The sequence below is a fragment of the Lipophrys pholis genome (assembly GCF_963383615.2).
Source record: "Lipophrys pholis genome assembly, chromosome: 7".
Lineage (NCBI taxonomy): Eukaryota > Metazoa > Chordata > Actinopteri > Blenniiformes > Blenniidae > Lipophrys > Lipophrys pholis.
Genome location: NC_137638.1, coordinates 25,338,079 through 25,359,009, shown reverse-complemented (window position 1 = coordinate 25,359,009; position 20,931 = coordinate 25,338,079). Strand labels below are relative to the sequence as shown.

Here is a 20,931-nt window from a genome sequence, read left to right as displayed (position 1 = left end):
GACTGAACAATTAGTTGAATCTTCTTTTCATTTGCCATATCCAGTTTATTCTGCTGTTGGCAATCCCATATCTCCTGAATGTTGGACCAAACACCTCCAAGATGATGATGATGCTGGTTTAGAGCAGCGTTTATCAGAGACCAACAAACCCAGTAGCTGTAGAGCAAGACAACTACGGCCTTTAACAGAATTCATGTTACAATCCGTGGATGTTACGGGGATTGTTTTATGTTTGAAGTGGGAAAAGTAACAAAGTGAACATTAACGGGATGATTAAATGGAAAGGACAACACATTGGATGATTTATTAGAGTTTTATCAGTAACTTAAATGCGATGACAAATGAAGCAAACCAACAGCCCTTCATGACCAAACAGAAACGACACAAAAAGAATGACAATTGAAACCGGTTCACGATAAAAGCCCAAATGAATGAACCCTGCCCGTATACTGAAGGACGCAACAAACACGCACGCATGCACAAATAAACATTCCAGTTCATCATTATTATTTCTATATTTCAAGTACTTACAGACCTCAGTGTGCCTGAAAATATCTGTCTACAAATAGATGGAGAGAAATTCACAAGGAAAAACTCTGCAGTTGCCTTCTGGCAATTCCCAGAGTCTTCGAGAGGCTTCAGTTATAATTGGGTGACAACTAATTCTGTGGGGCCCTTTAACAATGGCTTCAACACTCGCACTCATTTTAATAGCGGCTTTGTTTGGGGAGTTCAGAAAGTCCATGGCCCAGATAATACGACTAATATTCAGTGTGCAATTGGCTGGATGAAGTGCTATTTACTAAATTAATTTTACATTGACTGTCTAAGTGAACGCTGAAGAAAGATGGTAGTTATTTATTCTGTTGAATTAACTTCAACTTGTGATTTTTAAAGGCTTCTAACATATATTGATAGTTGTGACTGTACAATATAATGTAAATTGTTGTGAGTTCCTTATATTTTCTTTCTTTCTTTAGTGTTGTGGTTAAAATGGCAGGTAGTGAAGCCCTCGGGTGCAGGATGACGTCCGGTCCACTTCCAAGCAGTGTCTTTTCTGTTTGTTCATGAATAGTGAATAGACATCTCAAAGCCCTTTGCACTGTCAGTTGTGTTCAACCATTCACACACACGTTCACACACTGACTGCGGGGTGGTTCACTACCAGAGGGGACAATGGTTCAGTCTCGCCCAAGGACACTTTGGAACATGAACAGGGTGAGATGAGGTTCTAAGATGCACCCAGCTGCTATCGGTGCACAGGTACTTGAAAGAAAAATACTGTTTCAGGTTTGTAGTGTTGTGATCAAGACAACTGATTTAGTCCAGAGGTAAACATTGTGGCATAATCAGGGTCTAAATTCAAAATTATCAATGAATTCAAACTTTTCTTTTTATACAGAGTGCCTATGACTTTTCATTACATGTTTACTCCAACATTTGTTTCCTCAGTGTGATTTGAAAGCTACACATTATTGTAGTTTCACAAAGTTTAACTTCACAAAAGTACTGTTAATAACAAACAGAAAAAAACCTTTAAAGGGGACATATCATGCTAAATCCACTTTTTTAGCCCTTAAATGCATGTTGTTGTATATTTAGAGTGTTTAGAAGTACAGAAAAGTTCAAAGTAGTCTCTTCAGGTGCTCCGTTGATATCTTTATATTCTGTTTTGGTCATATTTTGCGATCCGTTTCGATTTTTCTATTCTCTATTACGTTTTTTTGAACTATTACGTCACAGTATTCCCGGCGGAACTGCCAAATTAGGACATCGACACTTCGAGCAATCCGCCATTTTTGTTTCTCGCTGCGATTTTGTAGTCCAACCTAAGGGTGCCGAAGTTACGAGAGGATAAGTCGAAATGTTCGGTTGTTGGATGTAGTAACCCACAAGCTTCGTTACACCGTCTCCCAGCATCAGAACCTTTTCGAAGTGCCTGGTTGAGTTTTATTTTTCACAGAAATGTACCCACATCTGTGGGTAAGGTCATTTTTGTGTGCGCGAAACACTTTAAGGACGACTGCTTCAGCAACCTCCGCCAGTATAAAGAAGGATTTGCCGAAAGACTTGGTCTGATTGAGCGGTCAGTTCCTTCTATCTATGGAGACGACGAACAGAGCACTTCGGTAAGCTGTATATAACGCTAAAAAGTGTGATGATAAGACGTCCCTGTCATTGTTTTGTTAGCATTAGCAGTTGCACCGTCTTCATATGTTAGCGCTGTGTGCTCGTTTTAGATTATAATGTAATTTCTGTGTTAAATAGTCGTTGTAATACAGGCAGTATTGTAGTAGTGGGCATGGATGGAGAAGTTAGTGTAAATATAGTAACACACCATTGCGTTACATCCATATGAAGACGTTGTTCTTCAGGTGCATCATCGTCATTTTCATCTCGCTCCGCCGGGTCCGACTCTGGCTCCAACATGTATGGCTGGATGGACAAATCTTCCGTTGTTGACATTTTGTAAATAATGTGTGAATATAAAGTTTCTGCCCCGCTAGATAATTGTATCTGTTCTATCAAACTACAAAGATGGCCGAACAGGGTGGAGTTGAACCGAGTGTCACCTCTGCAACCTGGAGAGGAGGAGGGGTATGAAGAGACCGCCCCAAAACGAGTTGCTCTCAGAAGCACATCAGAAAAGGGGTAGGAAAGGGGCCTGTGGAGCTCTAATAATGAGGAATTCAGACCCAAGCATTGCAGTTCCGCTTTATATAGACCACAACTGTATGATTTATATGTAAAAAGGAAGGATTTAAAAGCATGATATGTCTCCTTTAAGTGAAATCAATTACATAGAATGTCCTGTTTGGCACTTCCTCTTCACTTCTTTCTTTCTTTCTTTCTTTCTTTCTTTCTTTCTTTCTTTCTTTCTTTCTTTCTTTCTTTCTTTCTTTCTCCCACTAATTGTATGACAAGGAGGATAAAAAAGAAAGAAAGAAAAAGGTGTTTACGATATGTTTCTACAATTACAGAAGTTACATGATGATTGACGTTGCTTAGAACCAATGAGAATTGGGAAGCTCAGAGTTTGGCCAATCAGATTACAGAGGAGGCGGGCCGAACAGTTCTAATGGCCGTAACAAACCCGAATGGTTTCTTTCTGACGCTCTGAAACGTAAATACTTTTCATGACTCCAAATGGTTGGACAGCTTTCTTTCTTTCACAAGAGACTATTTCACCCACGCAGCATTTGGAACTTTTTCACAACTTTTTCATAACTTTCAGACAGTGCTATGTGAGCAATACTTCCCATAGACCGACTATCATGTTTAAATATCAATATTTAGATTGTATTTAATATTTTTTAATAAATGGGTGTTTCTTCTCTTCTCTTCTCTTCTCTTCTCTTCTCTTCTCTTCTCTTCTCTTCTCTTCTCTTCTCTTCTCTTCTCTCCAGCAAAGTAGAAAGGTATTATGGCCTTTTGGTTGTATTTCCTGGCGTTTGACATCTTGTTTCACACTCAGATTAATAATAATGTGTGGTCCAGCAGCATTTGCGGGGCATTTATGTGGCTGAAATCTTATTGCTGTATGAATGTCCCACACAAGCAATGGACCACTAACAGTAGTGCTTGTAGTTGAAATAAAAACAAGAAAAAGGATGATTTGATTTTGAAAGAGAATATGTTCTGTAACCACGTCAGTTTACAGTTACCCTCACACATTAGGCTTTTGTACAACATATCAGTATCACACTGTAATACTGAGGTCCTGCCAGCTATTTAGAGTTGTAAAAAGTATCTTGAAAAAAGGTTTTTCTTTCATTATACACTTACAATCTAAACCAACCCAATCATACATAGTTAAAGAAGCAGGTGGAGGTTAGTAAAACTAGGTTTGACATGGGTAAAGGACAGTTTGAATAATACGAAGAGTACTCATGAAATTCTTTATTTAAAACAAACCTTTGAAAGAGATTGTTAGTTTATTCATCCCGTCTCAAGCAGATAAACCACCTTTAGTGACTGTTTAGCGTTAATACTAGTACATGTTTTAAAATTGTGTTTGACAGTTTGGTGTTAATTATGATTTTCAGTTGCATGGTTAAACATGATTAAACCTTACAACATATATTAGCTGTGTGCTGTAAGATTAAAAATGATATATTTTTTGTAATCTGCTTCTCATTTCCATTTTGTGTCCTTAGATACTTTTGTATTCTACAACTTCTTTTTCTCTGAGTTGACGATCCTGCATAACTACTTTTTGAAACAGTGTGCGTTGTATGTGTGTGTGAATTGTGGACATGGATGGCTGACCTGTGCGGGGTTTACCCTGCCTTCTCCCCAAGCTTTGTCTGCTCCAAGACCCAAATCAGTTTTGCTGAGGTCAGCAGTCCTCTCCAGTTTTTGGTCATGCAGGTTTTCGTATTTGTATGTTTCTCCTGTGGCAGCTGTGTTGTTTTATTCCTATCTGTGTGCACCGACAATAATCCAACATCCTTTATTATGTAACTCTGCTGAATACAGATATTCATAATCTCAACATGCTGGAGTTATGACATCACCCGGCACTTCTGACCATGACTGGCGTTTGGGGAAGCATGCAAACCGTTCTGTCATGGTAGGTTATTGTTTCTAGCACACAGGTCCTCTATCACTGAGATTTGATGTGACTGGTGCATGACTTAACTTGATATCTGTTTGGGGTTTTTTTTTGTTTGTTTTTTTGTTCCGTGCCAGGGGACAATGGGTTGTCAGAAGACTTGCAAAGTGGAGAAACTCCTGAGACAGTCTCACAGGGAAGCGGTGTGGAGCCAGAGACAAAGATTAGCCACAGCAAAGAAGAACAACCGGACAAGAAGCCAAGACAAGGTGAGCTTGGTGGAATGTTTATTTTCATTTTGATTTAAAAAAAGCCGGGGATTTAACAGTATGTGAGCACTGGCAGGCGCAGCACTTTTACATGCCTGCAGCCATAATCTGACCTCTGCCTGCACACTTCAGCCAGGACTCTTCACTGTCGCCAAGGCTCATCATTAACTAATTCGACCATATGCAGCGCTCGATGAGTGTGTTTTCATTCAATATGTCTATGATTTAGCTGCGAAATAAAAAAGACGGTGAAACACTGCGGCTACTGTAAGTGGCATTTGCTCATTTAGAAAGAGATTACCCAACACGCCATTATGTAATGTGCATTTCAGTAAATAAAGCTTAAAAATAAACAACATCCTCACAACACTTGCAAAATGCTGCAAAGTAGAGCTTATCTGGCTATACCATTCCCCCCCAAAACTATTTTATTTGTGTGTCTTTGGAGTTTCCAACTTATTTATTTAGCAAATTTAAAAGTGGCAACAAACTTTGTTCATATAATATGAGATCAGGCAGAAAGCGTACTCATAAAGTTGATCCCTGTAGAATGCAAATTATTTGGCACTTGCCAAGATTTTAAATCATAATTTTAGACATGACAGACAATTCAGCTTGTGTTGAAAGTTATTTACTTATTTTAAGTCATTGATTTTACAGTATAATCTTTAATTTACATCTAAAAAAGTAAGATTTACTTGTTTTACTTGCATGGATATACATCATTTCAATAGTTTTAAGTCCTTTTCTTTTCAAATGTAGTGTTTATATCTAATACCCTTTTCTACAGTGTGTTGAACAAGTTTAGACTTATGATTCGGTGTGCTTTTTGACGTTTATACCGTATTATTTATTGGGAACCTTGGGGATGCAGGAGTGAGTGGTGGTGCCTGATGAAAGTGGAAGGATCTGTTTACAGCTGCAGAGACAATTAATTCCATGGTTTTGGGAAGTTATTCAATAGAACGTGACTATCTGAGGTGGAGGATGCAAAGAGGAATCGTCTAATGGCACCAGCGTTATGCTATAAGACTTATATATTTGGCACACTGTGTTGTCAATCGGCTCGCTCGCTTGATCGCTGCAGGGAGTGGCAGTCGCCTGCAGATTTTGATAATAAGAAACGAGAATGAAAAACTCTTTGCGTTACCTGCGGAGGAACTAGCAGGGTTTTTATCCTCTCGTTTCCCAATTGCCTCTTAAGACACAGTCCCCTGAGAAATAAGTGTGTAAAAAGATGTAAGATCTGCCTTGCTCACAATTAGTTGCTTTCAGAGTCTTCAGATGATGATAAGATGTAGGTGAAGGCGGTGTACAAGTCAGCGGAGGCTTGAGTGTGCAGGCAAACAGCAGGAGGCAGAGCAAAACCTGCTGTCCAAGCAACTTCAGCACAATTGAAGTCAATGCGACTGGTCTTTAACAACTGAGGCTATAAATTACGGTGCCCTTTGAAATGTGGAAGGATATAAACCTGCCCTCTACTCTGTCCTCCGGCTCTCTCGGTGTCCTATACAAATCTCAAATGGAAGGTTTTCCCGTGTAAATACTGTCTGACTGCATCAATAATCGGGCGTTGCTCCTCGTGTTATTTCTGTTAATATGCAAAAGCCTTCACTGAAGGGAATGTCAAAACAGTTGTTCACACCTCCGAACGCGTCTCAGTCAGCCGGGCTGAGGCAGGCCTAGAGCTCCCGTCCTGCCTTCTGACATCCTCTGACAGCTGTCTGCACAGGTTTGGTTCCCTTTAACATCCAGAGGTAGGCAGGCAACCCTCTGACTCATTATTGAAAGAATGAAATGAAATAACACAAGAAGCCCCGCCGACGAGTCGCTGCTCGGTCCTCACCACTGGAGAGAGGATGAATCCATCCCAGATGATTTCATTTGCAGCTTGTCATCGATGGCTAAACATTTCATTGAGTTGTTTTTGGATTTTGTCATTCAACCTTGATTTTTTTTTTATTAAACGTAACTTAAATTGAGTGTTAAGAGCTAATAAAAAAAAAAAAAAGAGCAGAGCTTCCCAAAAAATTAATTAGTTAATTAATTAGTCAAAACAGAGTAGATCCTACAATTACGTAATGCAAAATGATTCTCACCTTGACTTTGGTGCTCTAGTGATTGTGAAGAAGTGCTCGCCAATGGTTTTTGTTATTTTAAGTGACACTAATCAAGCTGCCGCCACAGATAATGTCACTACAAAACCATTCTAATAGGTCACTGGAAGTAATTTTTTGGCGAGATTCTTGTTCACTAGAAATAAAAAATGACCTCAAAACTTTATTTCTTCATCGGTCGATTCATAGTAAAAACTGTGCTCCCTCTGACAACCCATTCACCTCACTCTCTCATTGAGTCCGCAATTTAAAACATTTACTGCCGTGCAATCCATCATCAAATGGGGCAACATTACATCGAGTACAGACCAAAACGATGTTGTTCAAAACTGTTTACTTATCTGGAAATGGCTCCAACGATTATATGGAGTGGTCTTTTGCATCTTGTTCTTTGGAAAAATGGCTCATGCTCCTTAAACGGACGTACATACACCGACTCAGACATAAGGAGCCACATCATTACTAGGTGGACACACTGTAAATCTCACATGTATTACCCGAAACGCACAAATAACAGTAAAATTACGGTGTTAGTAATGCCTCATTTAACAATAAGAAAATAAACTGAAATCCTGACACAGTGAAGTACATTGCAGACAAGGTCCAATAGGATATTCGAGATAACCGTCACAACTTGAATAAAGGAGGCATAGAAGATGAGAAGATGAATGGATGATGGATGGTTTGAAGCAGCTCTATGGTGGGGCTGCCCAGAGCCGGTGTCATAGTGAAAACATCAGGTATACTTTCTGTCCATTGTCAGAGTTCAGCACCTCCACAATTAGTGTTTACACAGCAGGTAGAGGAGGCGGGCGGGAACGTTTACCATCAGTCATGTGTGAATTCCCTTTGCCACGAGTCTTTAACGGCTGCTGTGCAATATAAGCTCTCAGTTGGGATTGCAGACGGGATCCCGCTGGAGGGAAAGGGGGTGGGGAAGGTTCGAAAAGGAGGTAAAGGGCTGCTGTGGTTGCTAGGCATCCAGGCTGAGGAAAGCATATCTGTTTTGGGCCCTGCTCCTCCTCTTTTTCCTTTTCCCACAGCTGAGCGCACCACCACTGTCGGCCACAGAGGGCAGCCACATTGCACCGGCTGTTCCATTCTAGTCCACATTTCCCCTATATTGGGAGGGGGGGAAAAAGCCAGGATGGCCCAAATAATCCCCTTTAATACCCTTCTGCACTTGATTTCCTGATCTGTGATTGGATAGTAATAGAGTTTCTGCTGTTTGTGATAGCTGATTGGTCTGGTCCACTGTTCAGTGAGCGAGGGCTTGTCAAGCTGAGCCTCTGTGGCATAATGACCCGTGACGAGGCAAGGCAGAGTCCCTGTGTCAGCTTGGGGAAGAAAGTAAAGGCAAGTAGAAAAAAGAAATAGCTGAGAGGTACCGCAACAAAACGAGGAGCACAATCAGAGAGGGGGAATAACGTAGCACCTCACATGACCTTGCCAGTCTCAATCATGGCTGCTCATCAGTCGTGGTGAGGTGAGCGGGCAGGACGATGGAGCACGTTGCTGCGAGTGCAGATTGACGGGATTGTCTGTGACTGCCGCCAATAGAACGGAGACTGACCAGTTCTGATTAAAGAGGACCAAAGACATCCTGGAGAGGGAGTGCTGCTCGGTGATGCTGCGCACTGCACTGCCTCTGCACTCCTGCGTGCTTGTGTCTGTGTGACTAAGCGAGCGAGTGAGCGAGCGAGCGTGTGTGTGTGTGTGTGTGTGTGTGTGTGTGTGTGTGTGAGAAAGGGAGCGCGGGAGAGAGGGGGAAAGGGGGCGTGTTGATGTGTGTGCTCTGCTGCACAGCCACGATAGTGTGAGCTGAATGATGCTCGCGAGCCATCTCTCGCTCTCTCTCTCTCTCTCTCTCTCTGTCACTCGCCCTCTCTCTCCCTCTCCTCCTCTCTCTCTCTCTCTTTGCGCTGCCGAGCTGTGCCTCTTTCTGCCGAGCACTGATGAACCATTTTATGCTACATAGCTGCCATAACCATCGTCCCGGTCCTGCCTGCTGCTGGTTGCTTTTCTCTTTCCCCTGAAACAACAGGAAACACCTGCCATTTCATCCCTCCTTTCTGCTGAGGTGGTGTACCGTCTGCCGTCTGCTGTCAAGCCGGGTATGTTTTTCTGGGCTGGGGATTGTTGAACCGACTCTGCTGCAGGTTCTCTGTGATGCTGATGCTGCTGCTGCTGCTGCTGCTGCTACTGCTGCTGCTGCTGGAGGGATAAGGATGATCACAACATGTCTTAGTGTCTTCGAGTCTTAGCGGCAAAGAAAATTGCAATGCACTCAGCCGCCTTCCTCACTCTCTTCGCCCTTTACCCTTGTAAGCGTTTCCTCACAGATGCATCTGCATGTTTTGACACAGGAGTGCAGCTCTGTCAGCGAGAGAAGAGCTAGAGGACATTAGACATCATTTGCATGCAATAAGGATTCAGTGACATATTTTTTTTTAATGTTGTTTCAGTCTCTTGTCCTGATGTGAAAAAACCCCCAAAACAAAACAAAAAAACATCCCGTTGGGTGTTTAAAGAACACTTCAGCTAACATATAGTGGCAGAACCTTGTTTGTAGTCTGTGTGTGATTTAACATGATTTTGGGGATTGACGTTGGTTCCGGTTGTCGCTGTCATGACTGTCAGATCATGTTTTCTGTACATTTTACATGCTGTGGAGATGCACTAGTTTTTAGATTGAGAAAAGGCTTACACTGCACTCCCAGGGAACGAGACACACAGATACTGATCGGTGAAGAGAAATACTGGGAATTTGATGAATTCTGCTTGAAATGGGTTCAAATCAAACAGATTCTCCGTTGGTGGTGTATAACATGATATACTGTGATCACAGTTGACATGTTAACAGCTGATACGGTATTATTGTTGGTTGTTTTTTAGTTTTTTTTCCACAAAATGAAAGGTGACCTTTTTGTGGGTGTGTGCATGATACCATGTGTTGGATTTAAGTGTTTTTATATATTGTGCCAAAGGCTTCACAGCTCAGTTTCCTTTGAGCCAGAGTCCTATAGGTGGCAGTCGTGAGAGCAGGTAGCAGCAGGATTGGTGGACAGTGATTTTTTTTTTTTATATATTTTTTTATCACTTCGAGAAAAATATGTTGTCTGTGCATGTATGCGTGTGCGTGTCTGCACAGGTGAGGCCGTCTCTGCTGGCACCCAAGGTCAATCAGCTGAAGAGCTTCCATAATTAGGACTGTCAGTCTCCGGCTCACACATGAGAGAATACTCTGACGCCAAACTCCCATTCATACTTTAGCTCCTCCTGCCCACCTTGACAAGCAGGCATGGCCATTCATCATTTCGCTGGTTATCCCTGAGCTGCCAGCGGGCGACTTTTATCTTCACTATGCACAGGAGACAAGTATTCATACTTCTAACCCAATTTGTTGGCTCCACAGTGAGTTGATTGCAAAAAAAGAGGAGGTGGCAGGGTGATGCTAGATAGCAGAGAAAGGAGGGGTGGGGGTGGTTGGGGGGGGAGAGGGGGGGAGGGGGTGTCACTGAGAGAGTAGGAATACTGATAAACAATTTTTAAAATCCAGCCCTGGATCAACACCAAAATAGATGGCAGTGTGAGTTTAGTCATTTAGTTTCTTGGCTGAATTGAAATTGAAAACGGATGCTACTTGATATTCACTCCTGCAGCCTAAGAAGGAGAGAGAACAACACCAGAGTTTTAAAACCTGATGTTAATAAAAGAAGAGGCAGGTTCACTTGCAGGCTTGAACCTTTCCGTGTGGACTTTGTGCCTGTGAGGCGTCTCCATCGAGTCCTCTGACTGTTTCTCACAACCCAGAATCAAGCTTCTGATGTTTAGCTGAGGACTTTGAATGAGACTGTGGGGATATCTCTCTCCATGTTAGTCCTGTGATACCCTCACACACTGCCCAGGTCGAACGCCAGCCTTTCCCCATGTGTTGGATGGAATTAGCTGCAGTAATCTGTTTATTGTTGATATAAAAGATGATGGATGGATGATATAAATTTGCTGTGACACAATTCTGTCCAATATTTACTGAGCGTGTCAGGCACACTGGGCCACACACTGTTGTAGTGTTTAGTGCTCTCAGCCCATAGAAAGAAGGCTGTTAAGTTTAAGGCCCGCATTGAGATTGTGTGCAGTTTGCATATTCTCCCTGGGTACGCCGGTTCCCTTCCACAGCCTAAAAACATGCGTTTGGGATGATATGCGATAGTAATTTGCCAGTAGGCTTGAGTGTCTGTGTGAGAGAGAGAGTGTCTGTCTCTCTGTGTTTGCGCTGTGATAGACAGGTGACATGTCCAAAGTGTACCCTGCCTTTGCCCGTAGCCAGCTGGGACCGGCTCCAGCTCCCCTACGACCCTGCGGTGGATGACGCAATGTTGAAGAAGAATGATTAAATGGATGGATAGATAGATAACATTCAAAATGCTTCACTGATTTTTTTTTGACAAAACAAATTTGTAAATTCCGTCAGGATAAGGTAAATCTACTCAGCAGTTCTTGTCAAAATTGTTGGGAAAATGCCAAAATACCAAGTGAACTCCCGCCGTTGTTATTGTCCGTATCTCTTAATAGAAATATGTGTTTCTTTTCCTGCGAAATGCTGCTTGGATGTGCACGCCAGGGCTGCAAGTACAACTAAACCATGTATCTTTTATCATTTGTCAAAAACATTGACTTTGTAGTCAAATATAAAGATTGGTGAAGAACAGACCCAAAAATGTAAATCTAGAATAGAAGAATAGCCATGACACTGAACTGAAAGCTGCCAGAGTAGTAAGTAGAAAGTCATTCTGTTTTGTTTTTTTTGCTCATTGTTTGAAACAGCAATGTGGTACGTTGTGCAATTCTCTTTTGAAAGCACAGCTATAATGGTGTGACTTGTACAAACCAAACCATTGAGCAAAAGCATGCTAAAATGGGCGATTGCGGGATTGTGGGTAATAATGGATTGTTGTCTGATCGCCACAAGCTACTTAATTTGCTTGTAAGTGTGATTGAATCCTTGTTATCAACTGGATCTACACGATCTTAACCAAAAGTTTTTCTGTATTGATCTTTCTGGGACTTTGTGCACCGGTGCTGGTGTAATTACCTCGGTTGTTGACAGAATAGGCAACATTTTAGGGGATTAAAAAACAATATTTGTGGTTCTCTTAAGAGCTCTGCTTGTTGTGTGAATTGCTGCCCAGTTAAAATCCTGTTAGATGTATATGTTGTGCCTACACTGGATATTATTCACACAGCAAAATATGTCTGAAGTGTTGTTTTATGATGCTTGATATGGTTTTAAAAAAAAAATTATCCAAACAATTACTATTACTCATTTTTAATGACTGATAGTTGTTTTATTTCTATATTTACGTCTTTACCGACTTGGTGAAAGTAAGAAACTGTACGATGGGAATGATTTAGTAAGAGCTGTGGAGTAAAATTAAACAACTACTCCTACTGGTCATTGGTTGTTTGTTTTGTTGCCACTATTGTCAATGCCAATCCCTCCCAAATCTTTGGCAAATGCTGGTAATGGTATCTGCACATATTTGTTTCCTCTAATTAAAGAGTAAATCTCCTCTGTGGTGGAATCATTTATCATGACTGGCTTTACAATGATGGCTCACTGACAGAACAAAATACAATTCTTTTTAATACGAACACAGTGCAAATGACCATTTCAAATCAAATCTACCAACCACGAGGCAATTAGACATAATAAAAGTTTTTTTTTTTTTTTCCAAAATATTCAGTAATACTGCCAGAAGTATTGAATTTGGCAGACGGCTAAAAATCAATCTTGGTTGATGCCGGTGTTGTGCCGGCAGCTATGCCGTGCATTCCCTGTGCTGACGTTGGAGTAACGGTGGAGAGAAATGGGGCGAGGTGCTGAACAGTGGAGGACGTAGCGGCGAGAGAGGAGCATGGCTGAGCATGGTCCTGAGTGACTGAAGCTCGCCTGTAGTAACAGCTGGAACACTGCTGCTGCTGGCGCCTGGATGTGGCCTGGATAAGGCACGTGACCCTGCCACAGTGTGAGGCATTAGTGATGTGAACAGCAGGGTCCACGGCCGCTGTTACATAACACCGTCTTCAGTGGGAAATCGCTGTAAAGATGGCTCCCGGAGACTCTGTGACAGCAGAGGAGCAGAGTGAAAGTGCATTATCATTGTCAGTGACCACAACACTTACTCTGATTGTTGGGCAGTTCCTTGCATGACAAAGCAGACATGTGTTTCTCATGTATCCCGAGGGTATTTTCCCATGATGCCGGATTTATACGGCTGTTTTGTGCTTTATTCTAATCTTCTGGAGGATATCTGCTCCAGACACATGTCCGTTTTATTTGTGTCGTGTCACCCGCATATGTTCTTTCGTCTGTGTAAAATGAGTTGCGTTCGAGTGTTGTGCCCCTCTACGTGTGTGTGTGTGTGTGTGTGTGTGTGTGTGTGTGTGTGTGTGTGTGTGTGTGTGTGTGTGTGTGTGTGTGTGTGGGTGTGTGTGTGTGTTTACATACAGTTCATACTGCACGTGATTGTGTTACTCCATAGCTCCCGGAGCTTAAGTGCATTGTAAGTAGGTATGTTGTGCCAGCTGTCATCATGTCGGCACTTTTACTGACTGCTGGCCTGGGAGCTGGTTGCTGACGTCGCCGGAGGTCAGACGGTCGCCTGTTATCACCTCAGGAATCTGGATACATTCATAATTGATCATTCCTGGAGTTGATCATGGCCGCCCGCTCGGACGGGAAACACTTCTAGGGTGTAATGCCATAAGATATCATCTCCCTGCAAGGTTTTGTTTTGTTGTTTGTTTTCAGTGTAATGTTTAATGAGGGTGATGCAATTTTTGTAATTCCACTTTCTTTGTATGACAGAATAGTGGTTGTGGTTCAGTTTTTGTCAATTAATAAGCCAAACGTCACACCTTTGTATAACAAAGTCTGTCTTGTTACGATTAATCTGGCCACAGAACAGTTTTTCACATTAGTCCCATTAAGACTAAGCTCGCTTTTACCAAAGACAACAGTAACAATTACAACATAAACTAATATGACTTCTTTTGTAGAGCTGTGTGAAGGTGTATAAATGTAAAACATTTCATTGACATTGGTCCTTGTTCTTTTTACAATGAAGTTTTTCCAGATTTCCTGAATAATTTGATTAAAAGTACTTTACATAATTGAATATTCAAACTTGTTGCAATTTGTCTGAAATTGTTACACAATTTTTGGACACAGATTTTGGCAAATTGGTGAAACTCTTCTGATTTTTACATCTCAGAGAATCTCGATCTATGAAATACTCTCTTTATTCTAGAACTGGGCGATTTGGGACAAATGTCTTATTGAAATTTTCCGTACATCTGAACTCTACCTGTAGATGTCAAAGACATTACAGTGTGCCCCATGCCAGTAAAGTAATTATTTATTATGAATTAATAATAGTATACATTTTTGTTTTTAAATGTATAAAATTGTGAATGCAAACAGATAAAAGGCACTTACTTCCACATCTCCCGACTTTGAAAAATGCACATTTAACGAACACTCTTTAGAATGCTGCATTAAATATTCCACACATTAAATAACGCTGAGAGGAAACATAACCTGCATGTAAAAAGCATTCTACAGCTCACTCTATTAAAACTACTCAGACCTTTTTTAGGATGCTTTCAGTCTGACTTTTCTCTCGAGACTTAACGCGGCACTAAGAGGGTGGAGGGTCGTGTTTCCATGACAACGGGAGCATTGCGGTCACACAGTGACAGAAGAAACGTTTTGCCTTCATGTAGCATCGTTTTACGGAGCGATGGAAGTCTCTCCATGAGGCATTTACTGAATAAAGCATCTTTATCAGAGTACAAATGCTCAACTCAAACACTTGGAACAAAAACTACATTTTTTTAAAATGCTAGTGACAATTTCTTGAGTCGTAGAGACGGCTCCATAATGTCTTTTATTTTGTTGAGTGTAGCTCTCGTGTAGAAATTAGTGATGTTCCGTGTTTCCCGACACTGCAGACATCGTCGTCATAACTCGCTCCGCTCCCCGCGTGTTGGTTGTTTGTGTGCCGATGTGCATGTGGAGTGGTGGTCGATCCGTCAGCGACATGGAGAAACACTCACACCATTGGTTAAATTGCACTTAAAGATTAAAGAGCATATATTTGTCTAGTGGGGTTGGGGTGCAGGTTTTGAGATTGACAACGTCTTACATCATGAGTTCAGCTTATATTTGATTTAGAGCCCAGTTTTATTTTATACCCACTCTGGTTAAGGACCCATTGCTGTCGCCCCTTACTGGCTGAAAATACTCTTTGAGCTGTTTTTGATAGTCTCACTTGCTTTTCAAGCTTTTTGTTGCCTTTGCTCAAATTAGTTTAAGACATGTTGCTGTTAAAATATATTTCAATGAAATGGTCAAATGTCTAAATTGTGGTTTAAGAAGAATTGTGAATGACTCTATCTTAGTTTTATTTACACTTGACACGTAGTCCCTACCTGGAATTACGTTTGTATATTAAGCACATTTATTCATGTGTTTGTGGTCAGCTCAGTGAGGTGAAGGGCTGTTTGGATTTGTTGTAAAAGGTAGACTGTTTCGAGGGCAGGGGCTGGGGATGATTATGTGGATCTTTCCAAAATCCACAGGCAGTGATGATTATTTGTCAGGATTTGCTCTGTAATAAAAAAGCTTATCTCTCCAGGTTCAATCTCAGTCTCCATCTCTGCGTCTGCCGCGCTGCTCCCAGGTTTTGCTTACTTTGTCTTTTTTATTTTTTGTCTATTCAGCTCTCAGATCATCTTTAAAAAGCAAAAAAAAAAAAATGTGTTGAGATTGTGTCCAGTTTAATGTTATGGACTTATTTGAACATGACCTTTAGGTTATGTCTTTTATTTGAAGTCATGCAAATGCTGATCTGATCTACAGTTGGAAGCAGCTCCCGACAAATGGAGGATTTCCTGCTGAACACTCTGTCCAATATTCAGGTTTTTAGCCACTGTTTTGTTTTTTTGTTTTTTTCTAAACTCTGTGCATTGTTTACCACGTTGGAGGTTAATTCCGCATTCTTTCGGAACACATTATTGGCAGGCAGTGATACAGACACACCGTGCCAATCAGTTGAAGGCCTGCTCGCTGTTTCCACCACTTTAACTGTTCAGAATGACTAATGGGATGCTAATGTGCTCCAGTGTTAATGCTTTGTGTTTATGTGGGTATGTAATTGATTGTAATGTCGCGATCAAGTGGAATTTCACAGCAGTTGACAAAAAAAAAAAAAAAAAGCTCAACTGTGTAGTTGGTTTGACATCACAGTCATTTCTTTGGTGGTGGTGATTTATCTTGGCTAAACTGTAAGGAAGAGTATGCCACATGGTTGTCTACTATGGGTCCCTGTGGGGTTGGTAAGCTTGCTGTCCAATCCATTGCCTCCATCCTGGCCCATCGATGAGCGGGGGCACAAGATAATTGCATGAAGAAGCTGTAATAAGGTGTATTGAATTAGCTTGTCATAAGAGGTTGTCATAACATGCAGACTCCTAAACTGGCTCATTATACCTGCGCAGCCAGATATATCATCGTGTGGTATAGGACACAGTGACAGTTCTCAACTGAAGTGCTGCATGACTTTGTCATTGCTTGACTTGAGATTAGCAGTCAGAGTTTGATTAAAAATGTCTTAATGTGGGGATGAAAACACAAAAGACGTTAAGACATATTGATTGATACCTCGGCTGTGGTGAACGAGACTACCAATTTAGTCAGTGTTTTTGACTGTAACTTCTCAAGAGCTGCAGACAGAAACATCTCATAATGACTACTTTAACTGTCAAAAAGTGAATTTAAACTGTTTCAGTGATTACAAGCTTTGTGCGTTTAAGATTTCTGTGGCATAGTAAGCGTTTTAATGCTTTTGGACCAAACAAGACATGCAGGTTGCTAAAATTCTAGAGCGTTGAACATAATTGCAGCTCTATAAATAGCTCCATTAGGTATTCTGGTAAACAATATTAAGTTGAATACAGCTAATGGCTGCTTTGATGAGCAAGCTTTTTGTCTGCACTTATCAGAGGGTCTGCAGCTCACATTCTACCAGCACATTATTCTTTCTTTGTTCAAGTCAGCATGTGAATAGCAGCAGATTGAAAAGAGGAGCTTCTGAGCACCTACAAAAGTTGAAATGCATGAAGGGGCAGCATGAGTTATGCCTTGAGGTGGGGGTACGGGGCAGGACAGAGAGTGCCTATGTCCAGATGTCTGTTTGTGTTAGGGAGGTTCTAGCAGTGCCTTCTGCCACGAGAAACAAACACTAATTGCCCATTGGCCCCGGGTTGGATGATGTGCAGCTGGGGACATGTGGCTAAAAATAGCCCCGCTCGTTCCCATGAGTGGCGGGGCACACGGCACCGAAGCATTAGCATTCAGCACTAAAGCATGGCATGGACAAAAAAGGTCATCTCCTGGCCATGGCCACCAAATGTCAGGGCGGGGCGCGAAGCGACACCAACACAGGGTGACGAACCACCTCAGGCGCCATCCCCATGCGGATCAACCTACTGAACCACTGTCCTCCGTCTGACCACTGGCAGGAAAAGGTCACGTGGACGGAGCCAGGCGAGTGACATCCCGTGTTCTGTTTTGCACTTCGTCGGCATCCACGCTTGTTCCATGAAGGCTTCACCTGCATGCGGCGTTGGCCCCTCCCTGCTTGAGTCGAGTTACAGCTCTCCCTCTATGACACAATAGCAGCATCTGGTTCCACCTGACTGGATCCATGAATAATTTAATAGGGGGCATTATTATTTCCAGCCAGCTCCACTAGCTTGGCAATAACAAGCAGTTTAGGTAGTGCTATCAGCATCGCTGGCTAAGTGGTTGAACATGGAGAGAGGATGTTATTTTACCTTGTTGGCATCTTACACTTTTGAGGGTTTGTAAGTATCTGGTTGAGTGAGTGCTCAAGTGTTATTTTCCTTTGATTTATGTGATTTGCAGGTTACCTGACTGTTTGCAGAATTAAGAATGAAAATAAACAGATGTGAGAAAACACCTATTACGTTGCCATTACACCATACTTTTGGGACATGCACTGATTACCAAACACAACGTTCTACCTCATTATGTCACTTTATCATGAATTTACGAGTGGTTTTTTTGCCCATAATGCAGTTTGACCACAGCAATCGCCCTCTGAAATGCGATGAAAGTTGAGGTAAACAATCGTTGAAAGTATGCCGAGAGCAGCAGGTGGGCAGAGAGTGCAGAAGTTGCTTCGTTCCTTCTATTGTCGAGCATCTGAGTCTGTGAGGATCAATGAGGGAGAACACTTTCTGTTTGCACTGCGTGAGCGTAGCTCTTAGCTGTTTTCCCACTCAGACCTCCTGCAGGCTCTGAGCGGCTCACCTACACGTATAGATGGAGTGCGAGCAGATATTTTATCACCAGTGGGATGGAGCAGTGCTGGAAGGTTATTTGCAAAAGTTAGTCAAACCAGCGCCGTCAAACTGTAAAACCTGCGGTTGTGATGTGATGCTGCAAAAAAAAAAATGTGTGTCTCTAAAAAGCTTTGTGTTCTTTTTCTGCCCCACAGCTGAGAAATGAAGTTTTGCCCCTGCACCGTTTGGACAGCTTTTGTCTTGTAGAGGACACCAGCCAAGCCCTCGGACTCAGCACAGACACCCTGAACCACCAAAGGCTGAAGCAGAAGTTACTGGTGAGTTCTCTGTGTGAAAAGGGAGATAATGGCTTGTTGATGTTGGATTTGGCATGGGCCATTAAGGGCATTTGAAGAGTGCTGTCGAGGCATTTGCTGTCAGCATTTTCTGGCTTTCACGTTTGGATTATGAACTTGTGAACCATGAGTTATTTTTTCCTCCAGTTGTTGGTCCGGTTTTGAAATGAGCTGCGCTCACTTCTGCTCGTGTTCATTTAGACTCATCACTGCGGCTAATTGAGGTCGAAAGGGGCGGTTTCCTTGGCGTTTCATGACCGCCGATGTCAGGGAAGAGGCAGGCCGGTTTCATTCGCATCGGCCCTGTCCCAAGAGGTGGCCAATAATACAGGAATGTAATGGACAACTGAGAATAAACTTGAAGTTAAAAGATAAGCTGAACTTGAGGAGTTAACTCTTGTTCTCATTGCTTGTTTGTTGATGTGTCTTGGTGAAAGGACACAAGCAGAACAGGAACATATGGAATTTGTGTGCAAATATGGATCACAAGGTGATGCCATCCCGATTATCTTTCACATTCATTTACATTGCAAGATTGATCATTTGGGCTGCTAAATGCCATCTGTGTTCAAATCAAGAAATGGGAAAGTTCAGGAACACCTAAATATATATCTTAAAAAACAACCCAAAAAAAAAAAACAACTTGAAAGAGAGCATTTAGGAGTGAGAGTAGAAGGATGTTTGAGCAGAGCGGGATTTCTCCGAGTTGAGACGCTGATTGTGGTGGAGCAGTGCAGAAAGATGATGAAACAAAACAAAATGTGATTTAGACAGGAATGAAAATGGGAAGTGTTGAAGGAAAAAAACTGCGAATCTGAAACGGACACATGCTCCCGTGGAGAAATATTGACAATTCAACAAGGAGGACTCACGCAATGTGCTTCCTGACGATGACAATCACAATCCACACTCTGGATAAAAACAAACATGTTTGTACTTGACTGTTGTAGCGACGCATTCAGTGTTTAAATCATGGAGGCAGGTTTGTGTATCATGTGTTGTACGTATTGCTGGAGGCCTTGTTTCTCACTGCAGCGTATTGGAACTAATCAACTTGTTATTTAATCACATGTGATGTGTAAATGGTGTATTATTATTCAACAGTCTGGTGTACCTGCTCGGTGTGATGTCTCGTGGAGCGATGAGACCCGGTATCCATGTTGTTTGAAAAGCTGTGGACAGTAAACAGCAGGCTTCATCTTCCCCAGGCTAAGATCTCACAGTGGAGGCTGCTTGTAATTCCCCCGGCTTCCCCTGACGTCTGTGGCTCAATATGAATGAGCGCCATCGATCAGACCTCCGTGTGGCGCTTGCGCGAAGAGAATAAGTGTGTGCGTATGTGAGTGTGTGTGTGTGTGTGTGTGTGTGTGTGTGTGTGTGCACATGCACATGAGGCTGCTGGCTTCTCTCCTGTGTCTCCTCAGCACTTACCAGACTGTTGTTTTCACAGAGGCCGATGTTATGGGTGACATCTTTTAGCTGAACCATAAACTGAGGCTTTGTTATCAACAGCTTGGTGAACAAAGTAACCGATATTTCCTTGTGTTGTGACAAGTTTTAAAAAAAATAAAAATAAAATCACTGGCAGTAGCGGTATCATAAGAACCAAAAACAATCCTTGCATGTCTTTCACAGCCCTCAAACCTTCTTGTCTCTCATGCTGAGTGTGGCCTTGTTGTGTGTTAAGTCCGCCAGCTGTAGTATATAGGGGTGCGAGGTTAGCGCTGCTGACTGTGATAGTTTACATAATGAGGGCGGTGTGAACTTTATTTTTAAACTCCCCGCCTGCTTGTGACAGGGCGACTTGATAATTAGCTTGTCAACATTTCTTGAGGGGTTGCACGCCATTTGGGTCACGTGCAGCAGAATTACTGAGCAACCAAACGAATGATGGCATCTTTTCTTAATTGTGGAATTTGAATCCATTTATTTGATATGTTAAACACAAAACACAGAGACGATGTTTATTGGACAAATCTTTCACATTTTATGATTAATCCGCCTTGGATGTTTGTAAAAGTCTGAGTCATCTTCTGATCATTACAACATCCTTGAGTGAGGTTCGGCCACATGAACGCTCTTACCTGTGCACCTGAGGTGGTTGCTGGGAAACAAGTGCTTTTCAAGTTAACGTGCATGCTGTCGTGTCGTTACTTGGCGTTTTGCACAGCTTGTCAACAAAGAAATGGATTGGGAGGAACAGGGGGCATCGTCGGAGGTGTGGCTGGGTTGAAGGCGGCGTTGTGAGTTCCCTGAAGTGG

The 20,931-nt window shown here is 42.1% G+C and overlaps 1 protein-coding gene across 1 annotated transcript in view; it reads left to right on the top strand.

The window, feature by feature from the left end:
• Positions 1–4,507: 4,507 nt before the first annotated feature.
• rimbp2b (RIMS binding protein 2b) overlaps positions 4,508–20,931 on the top strand; it is a gene marked incomplete at its 5' end in the record, with an annotated part of 86,573 nt that continues 70,149 nt past the window's right edge. Inside the window, 3 exons of the mRNA XM_080466777.1 lie at positions 4,508–4,573; positions 4,693–4,824; positions 18,530–18,652. Of these exons, the coding sequence (XP_080322903.1) occupies positions 4,508–4,573; positions 4,693–4,824; positions 18,530–18,652 (321 nt within the window). The remainder of the gene's footprint in view (positions 4,574–4,692; positions 4,825–18,529; positions 18,653–20,931) is intronic.